Below are 8,892 nucleotides of genomic sequence, written 5' to 3'. Positions count from 1 at the left end.
TAGAAGACACAAATTTAACTAACAAGTTAAAAGTACATGAGTCAAAAGATTAAAAAGCAATAGTATTCCAAGTAGAGGTTCTAATGGTGGCACAAATCAAGTTACAGAGGGAAGGTAGTTCTTACAATAAAAGGCCCATTGACTAGCACTTTGTCTATTATAGTATAAAGGTTAGGAACCACAAGATGTAGAGGCTCAGCTATGTCATTTATTGTTCTTAAGGCCTGGATCAAATTCCATCTACCACTGAGTTGTTTTACAGCTCGGAACTCTGTATGCAAGGCAGAGGTGAAGTAAGGAACTGCTTATGAGGTTTTGCGTCAATTCCAACAACTAAGAAATAGAGTTGGGACCTCAGAAGGCTTTTAGGACCAAATAGTAGGCTTTTGTGTCCAGGAGCAAACAAATACACTTACCAGTAAAGTTAATGCTCACCCACAGCTCTTCTGGGAGGATCTAAATCGTTGAAGCATCCTCCTTTGTTTCCAGCTGGGAGCTGGGGCCTGTCAGTCCTCTAAGCCATGGGGACCTGATGTGGGCCACCCTTGGCCAAATGTCCTTCAAATCCACACTTGAAGCAAGTGAGTGGGAGCTTCCTCTCTACTCCCTTGCCTATCTGTGGCTCTCGTCTGTGACACTGTCTCCTGAAGTGGCCCAGCTTTTCACAGTGGAAGCAGTTCTGACCTCCTTTATTACCTTTGGGTGGCACTGTTTATGCGTAAGACTTCCTTTTCCTGACGCAGGCCCTAAACTGGCAGCAATAGCTGCCCCAATAACTTTGGCCATTCTCTGGCCTTTTCTTTTCTCTTCCCTCTAGATCCTAGTTGTTAAAAGAGGGAAAAATTTAAGCAAACATATAACAAATAATTTTGAACATTACAATCTTTTAAGCTTAAGGCTAGAAATATTAACAATACGATCATTTTCAATCCAGAGATACATGTTCCAATGCAGTACCTATTTTCCATAAATGGTTTTGGTAAGAAGAATATTGTAAATGTGGATACAGTTCCACTATTCCTCCTCTATGCCATGATACAGTGTTATTAGCATGAGCAGTTATAAATACATTGCCATCCTTACTCTAACTTACTTTTTTTAAATTTATTATTAATGTCAGTAAAAATTTACAGAGGCTTTGGATTTCTATTCATTCATTGCTGCATTTTTCTCCCTCCCAACCCCCCCCTCCCCAATACTACCCTCTTGGAAAAGTAAAAGAAAATTTTTTTCATTGTTTTACAAACCCTCCCCCAGGTCCGCTCCACCATGTAGCCATATCTCTATACTCCTGTCATGACAGAAATACCTAATCACATATCCCTTTTAAACCGTTTTCTCCCTCATCTGTTTCAGTGCAGTATACATTATTGAACCCATCTTACTCAGTCTCTCCCCAACCCCAGGGATAGTCCCATTCTACAACACTGGCACCATGCAATATTTGTCCTTTTGTGACTGGGATATTTCACTCAGCATAATGTTTTCCAGAGTCAACCATTTTGAATAATTTTGCATGAGTTCCTTGTTTTTCAATGCAGCATAGTATTCCATTGTGTGAATATACCAAAGTTTCTCTATCCATTCGTTTGTTGATGGGCACTTAGGTTGTTTCCAACTCCGTGCTATTGTGAACAAAGCTGCAATAAACATGGGTATGGGTGGATCTCCTAATTTTAAATGAAGTCATTATACCAGATTGAAAGAGTGGGAGAGAGTTCCAGGCTGAATCTAAATGAAGAAAAATTAGTTTGTTTTTGTACTCTGCTAACTTAGAGTTTATATAACAATCGAAGATGTGTATGGTGAGAATAAGAATATAAAAAATGATGCATACACTTTAATGATGATACACAAATTAGCATAAATGTTTAATGTGATGTAAGATAGGAAAAGTGTTCTGTTCTATTTTATATTATATAGAACATCTTTTTTGCTTTGTGATTGTAATGATTTAATACTTTCTTTCAGTTGATGAGCAAGGAATCCCCCGTGTCTGTAGGAAATGATGCCTATATTGACCTGGATCGTCAGGTATCTGATTGTGCATTTTTGTTCATGTGAAAATTGAAAAGGATAGATTTTTTTTAAAATATTAATAAAAGGAGAATTTTTCAGTTGAAATTTCTTATGTATTGATACAGTTCTCTAAAATGTTATGTTTTAGGTAAAATTTAAGAATATGCCCATTTTCTTAACAGATGGTACATATATGTAATTAAATAATCCAACATACACTCTGTTAGGTAACGTAATTACATTAACTGATTATAAGTGTTTATTCATAAATATTAATACTTAATAAGTCATTAAGCTTCTTATACGCTGTGTTTTCTAGTTACGCTTTTCATTTTCCCTCTAGCTATTCTTACGTAGTCTAGAGCCAAAAATTGAGTAACAAAAATTGAATTAGGAAGAAGTGCACTTCAAATAGCTGAAATAACAAGACTTAGAACCAAAAAGAAGTAAAAATTCTAAGTACCTTCTTTAACTCTTGCAGAGTGGTCTTGCTTTACATCCCCTATCTAATTGCCACCCACCCTACGAAACAAAAGGGAGGAAATGTAAAAGGTTTTTGGGGAGCAACAATGTTCTAATCCTCTGTTGGTCTTCATTAAGTACAAATTGTTGTCAGTTCATAGTGAAGTATTTCTTGTATGGCTTTGTTTCCAACCAGTTAAAGAAAACTACAGAGGAGCTAAATGAAGCTTTGTCGGCAAAAGAAGAAATTGCTCAAAGATGCCATGAATTGGATATGCAGGTAAGATGTCTGCTCTCTTTATCATCCATTTAAAATGCACTACTGCTTTGGTGGCTCAGTGGTTGCACTGTCAGCCCAAGAACAGGCAGTTAAAATTCAACTAATCAGAGGGAGAGAGATGGGCAGTCTCTTCCCGTACATTTTATAGCCTCTGAAAACCCAGTGAAGACTCAGTTCCACTTGGATGATAATGAGTGAGACTGCAAATACCACCACTGTACTATAGAGAACATGCTGACTAGAACAACACCTAATTCAAGAAAAAATTTTAAAAGCAAGTAAGTCAGATTTATGGTTAAAGATAAGATTCAAAGATATTTCCTTCCATCGGCCCCATTAAAATGATAATAAAACAATTGAAACAGCAAAAACTCAAAAGAAAAGAACAAGCGCCTTTGTGATTTGCTGGTGAGTATGCTCTTTAGGGAGAAGAGGTGATTTTTTTTTTTTTTAAAAAAAAAGAGTGAAGGAAGTCCTGATTTATCTCATTGCTGTGTAGTTGATTTCGATGGCTGTAAGTCAAATAGAAGGAGACTTCCTCTTTTTCTCCTGAGGATCTGCTGGTGAATTTAATCACCAGGGAAGTACGGCTTTTTGGTTAGCCGTGCAGCTCTTTGCAGTCTACCCCAGCAGAGATCTCTCCTGAGTTTCAGGACCTACTAGTTTCCTGTCATCTCACAGTGGCCATTTTCAAGTTACTAAACCATTTCAAGTTAATTGTTAGGCCAGCTTACAAGACTTCTGAATATGTCATCTTGGTAGTTAGTCACTTTTAGTACACCTTAGAAAGCCAAAATCAGATGGCAGAGTGCTGAAGAACTGAAAGGAGCAGAGAATGAAATAACCAAGAACACCTACAGTGGGCTGAGGGTCCTGGAAGAGGGGGCTGCTAGAGCAGAAATCTAGGGAGGCTGAAGTAAGACCATAATAATCAAGTCCTTCAGCATTGTTCCTCCACAGCATATACTCGCTCAGTGCGGTTCTTGGTGTTAATTGCCACTGTGTTGGTTCCTACTCCAGGCAACCTCAAATGTGCAGAGTAAAACTGTGCCCCATAGGATTTTCAAGGCTGCAAACTCTCAGCAACAGATCACTCACTAGATGTAGCTTCTAACATACTGCTAGATGGATTGGAACAAACCCCCTTTTGGCTAATAATTGAGTGCTTAATTGTTTGTGCCATCATGGGAGTTGTGACTATATCCAAACTTGAAATGGGAGGATTCTTTTTTGAAGAAATGAAAGAAATACTAAGGAGATAAGAGTGGGCATTAATATTACAAGGTAGGATCCTTTTCATATAAGCATTTTTGGGTTCCTTTATTTAGATAAAAGACGAGATTCTTTCAGATGAGCCTTAAAACACATCAGTGTCAAACTTTCAGTTACTCTGGTTTTGATTGGGTACCTTGAGTTGATTTTCAGCTCCTAGCAACTCTATTTGACAGAGAAGACTGGCCCATAGTGATTTTTAAGGTGTAATCTTTTTTTTTTAATTAATTTCAATGAACATTTACAGAGATTTTGGATTTCCATTCATTCATTGTTGCACTTTTCTCCCCGCCCCCCCCCCCCCCCCCCCCTCACTCTTCGAAAAGCAAAAGAAAAACTCCTTCATTGGTATACAATCCCTCCACACCTCCCCGCCCCCACCCCGAGTATACTCCACTCTGCAACTTTCATTCCGAACTCTTACGATAAATCATAATGCCCTAAAATATATTGCTTTTAAACTGTTCTCTCCCTCATCGGCTTCAATGCAGTATACATAATTTATCCAGTTTTCCTCAGTCTTACCCCCACCTTGATGTCAGCCTCATTCTACAACAGTGGCACCATGCAGTATTTGCCCTTTTGTGACTGAGATACTTCACTCAGCATAATGTCCTCCAGGGTCCCCCATTTTGAATAATTTTGCATGAGTTCCTTGTTTTTCAATGCAGTTTAGTGGGGTTCAAGGTGGGGGCAAGGCTGAGAAAAACGGGATAAATTATGCATACTGCATTGAAGCCGATGAGGGAGAGAACAGTTTAAAAGCAATATATTTTAGGGCATTATGATTTATCATAAGAGTTCGGAATGTGGGTTGCAGAGTGGAGTATACTCGGGGTGGGGGCGGGGAGGTGTGTGGGGGGATTGTATACCAATGAAGGAGTTTTTCTTTTGCTTTTCAAGGAGAAGAGCAAACTGGAGGTGGGGGTGGAGTGGGCAGGGAGAAAAGTGCAACAATGAGTGAATGGAAATCCAAAATCTCTGTAAATTTTCATTGAAATTAATTTTAAAAAAACTTGTTAACCCTCAGTGAAATTAATAAGGGTACTGTATAAAATGAGAAGATACGCAAAAGTAAAAATAATCTTTAAAAATCGCTTAATTCAAATTAGGTAGAAAAATTCTATTGCAGATTAGAGATAAAATTGATGGCATCTTGCAGAAATAGGAAAATAAAAGATATTTGTGTGGAATTTACATCAAAATGAGGGGTGAGAGGAAAAAATAGGGTTATAGATAAGCCATAATTCTCTGTTTTAATTCTTACCAAAGCTGGTTGTTGTTATGTACTATCAGATTAAACCAGACTCATAGCTGGCCTTCCCGTGGGTTTCAAAAGGCTGTAAATCTGCAGTTTATGGGAGAAGATTGTTGTTGTTATGTGCCATCGAGTTGCTTGCGACTCATAGCGACCCTATGTACAAGAGCTCTAAATGCTGTTCTATCCTGTGCCAACCTAGCCATCTCAAACGCACTTATTCCCACCGCTCCAGTCACAGGTTCGATCCATCTCACCAAAGGTCTTCCTCTCCTTTGCCGCCCCTCCACTCTGCCAAACATGATGTCCCTCACCAAGGACCAGTCCCTCCTTGCAACATGCCCAAAATATGTCAGATGGAGCTTCAGAATCCTTGACTCCAGGGAACACTCTGGCTTCACCCTCTCCAGGACAAACCTGTTTGTTCTCCTAGCAATCCATGGTATATTCAACACTCTTCTCCAGCACCACAGCTCAAAGGCATCAATTCTCCTTCTATCATCCCTATTCACTGTCCAACTCTCTGATGCATAGCACATAATTGCAAAGACTATAGCCCGGATCAGGAGCACCTTAGTCTCCAGCCTGACATTGTTGCTCTTCAGTACTCTTGAGAGGTCCCTCACAGCTGACTGTCCCAATACAATTCGTCTCCTGATTTCCTGGCTGCTGTTACCAAGAGTGTTGACTGTGGGGCCAAGTAAATTAAAACTGTTAACTACCTCAATCTCTCCACCATCCATGCTGATGCTGCCAATTGGTCCAGTGGTTAGAATCTTTGTTTTCTTGACGTTGAGCTTCAATCCATATAGGAGGCTGTAGTCCTTGATCTTCTGCAGCAAGCGCTTCAGGTCCTCCTCGGTTTCAGCAAGCAGGGTTGTGTCATCTGTATAACGCAGGTTGTTCATGACTCTTCCACTAATCCTGATGCCACTTTCCTCCTCGTACAGCCCATTGTCTCGGATGATCTGTTCTGCATACAGATTGAAAAGGTATGGAGACAGAATACATCCTTGATGAACCCCCCTTCTTGATTTTGAACCATGTAGTGTCTCCTTGCTCTGTTCTGAAGCCTGCCTCTTGGTCCAAGTATAAGTTTCACATTAGCACAATCAAATGTTCTGGGATTCCCATTCTTCTTAGAGTCATTCACAGCTTGTTGTGATCCACACAGTCAAAAACCTTTTCATAGTCAATGAAGCACAGATAGACATTCTTCTGGTATTCTTTGCTTTCTGCTAACATCCATCTAACACTAGCTATAATATCCCTAGTACCACAACCTCTTCTAAATCCAGCCTTCATATCTGGCAGTTCTCTGTTGACATATTGTTCCAAACATTTTTGGATCATTTTCGGCAGAATCTTGCTTACACGTGACATTAATGATATTTTTCGATATATTTCCACACTCTGTTGGGTCACCTTTCTTTGGAATGGGAACAAATATCAATCTTTTCCAGTCACTGAACCAGCTGGCTGTTCTCCAGATTTCTTGGCACAACGTAGTGAGCACATCCAGGCCAGTGTCTGTATGTTGCCTTTCTTTATTCTGTGGGGCAACTGATGAATTCAAACTGTCAGCCTTCAGGTTGGCATTGCAACTCCTTACCACTAAGAACTAGGTGATGGATGTATATATAGAGAACTCATTTTGCTATGAAAGACCCAGAAATTTATCATTACAATGGATGTGTAAAAAGGAAATATTAAACAATCAATGCCTCAATGGTAAATATTTACATTTTCATCACCTAAGTGCTGTTGCTTTTCAACTTTTGGAATGAAACTGTAGACAAATGATAAGTGTTAAGGTAAATACTAAAGAGGAATGGTTATTGTAATACTAGAGAGTAGTCAATGATTTTGATTTTTATGAGCAGGATGTATTCTCTTACCAGATGCCATTGAGAAGACTACAATTCATAGAGACCCTGTGAACACCGGATAGGAACTCTGCCCTCTCCTGCTGCAGCCTGTGATCTCTGTGTGCTTAAGCCCATTGTTCCAGTCTCTATGTCAGCCCATCCTATTCAAAGTCATCCTCTCTTTTGCCCATGCTTTCTCTTTCATTGCATGATATCTTTTTCCAAACAGCCGAGCCCTCCTGAGAAGATGCCCAAAGTCTGTGAAATGAAGTTTCTAGGGGTCACACCGATTTTACTTCCTCAATAAAGATTTATTTGTTCTTCTGACAATCCATGGTATATTTAGTACCACAATTCAAAGGCATCAGTTCTTCTTTAGGCTTCTTTCCTCACTGTCCAACTTCAGTTACAAGACGCAATTGAAGATACCATGGCTTGGATCAAGCACATCTTAGTCTTTAAGCTGACATCCTTGCTCTTTAGCAGTTTAGAGAGGTCTGTAACAGCAGATTTTCCCAAGGCAACACATGTTTTAATATCTTAACTATTCCTGCCAGATTAAGTCATTGACAACTTCAGTCTTCTTTCCATCTGTCATGACATTGCCTGTTGGTCCAGGTGTGAGGATTTTGTTTTCTTGATGCTGTGTTATAATCCATGTTGAAGTCTGTGCTCTTTTAAGAGGACTTTCTGACTGCAAAATTGTGTGATCTACATGGCACAGATTATTTATTAATATACACTTAAACATACACACATCAGTATTATACAACACTGACACACACCTTTCTTTATTTAAAACCATGCAGTGTTCCCTTATTCTGTTTGTATAACAGTTCTTGGTCAAGGTATAGGTTTCACATGAACATAACTAAGTGTTCTCGTATTCCCATTCTTCTCAACATGAGCCATAATTTGTTATGATCCACGCAGTCAAATGCCTATGTATAGTCGGTAAAGCACAAATAGGCATTCTTCTAGTATTCTCTGCTTTTAGCTCGGATCCATCTGACATCAGCAGATATATCCTTGCTGCCATGCTTCAACATCTGGAAGTTCACTGTCAGTTCTCTCATGACCTTTTTTGTCTGATCTTCAGTAATATTTTACTTGGATATGTTACTATTGATAGTGTTTGATAATTTTTACATTCTGTTGGATTGCCTTTCTTGAGAATGAGAACAAATACGTATCTCTTCCAGTCAGTCAGTCAGTCAGCCAGGCAGCTGTCCTCCAAATTTCCTGGCATATACCGATGCGCTTGTCCAGGGCTGCATATGTTAGCTGAGATAAGTCTGTTGGTATTCCATCAATTCCTTTTTCCTTTTTTTGCCAGTGCCTTTAGCTGCTTGAACTTTTTCCTTCCTTACCATTGGCTCTTGGTCATATGGTACTTCCTGAAATATTTCATTGTCAACCAGTTCTTTTTGGTACATTAATTGTGTGTCATGCTTCCATTTATGATTTTGCCCGTAGTATCTCTCAGTATTGCAACTGAAGGATTAATTTGCTTTCAGCTCATTTAAAATTTTATTCTTTCTCCATGCCATACAATCTGTATGCTGAACAAATCTCTCAAAAAATTGTTCTCGGCTGGGCTCTTTCTGCAAAGGAAAGAAGACGAAACTCTCTCCTCTTAGGAAGGAATTATCTATAAAGTAAATATGCTCATATTGAATAAGACGGCAGGATCTTTTTCTAAGCCATCAAAAAGAAAAATTTATGAAATACTA

General features: G+C 39.1%; 1 protein-coding gene across 1 annotated transcript in view; it reads left to right on the top strand.

Moving 5' to 3' along the window:
- The window catches only part of HOOK3 (hook microtubule-tethering protein 3), a 121,739-nt gene that overhangs the window by 56,899 nt on the left and 55,948 nt on the right, over positions 1-8,892 (top strand). Inside the window, exons 7-8 of the mRNA XM_006896977.1 lie at positions 1,972-2,034; positions 2,678-2,761. Of these exons, the coding sequence (XP_006897039.1) occupies positions 1,972-2,034; positions 2,678-2,761 (147 nt within the window). The remainder of the gene's footprint in view (positions 1-1,971; positions 2,035-2,677; positions 2,762-8,892) is intronic.

Source organism: Elephantulus edwardii, unplaced genomic scaffold (assembly GCF_000299155.1).
Source record: "Elephantulus edwardii isolate Elephantulus edwardi_28Jun2011 unplaced genomic scaffold, EleEdw1.0 scaffold00195, whole genome shotgun sequence".
Lineage (NCBI taxonomy): Eukaryota > Metazoa > Chordata > Mammalia > Macroscelidea > Macroscelididae > Elephantulus > Elephantulus edwardii.
This window is presented reverse-complemented; position numbering and strand designations above follow the sequence as displayed.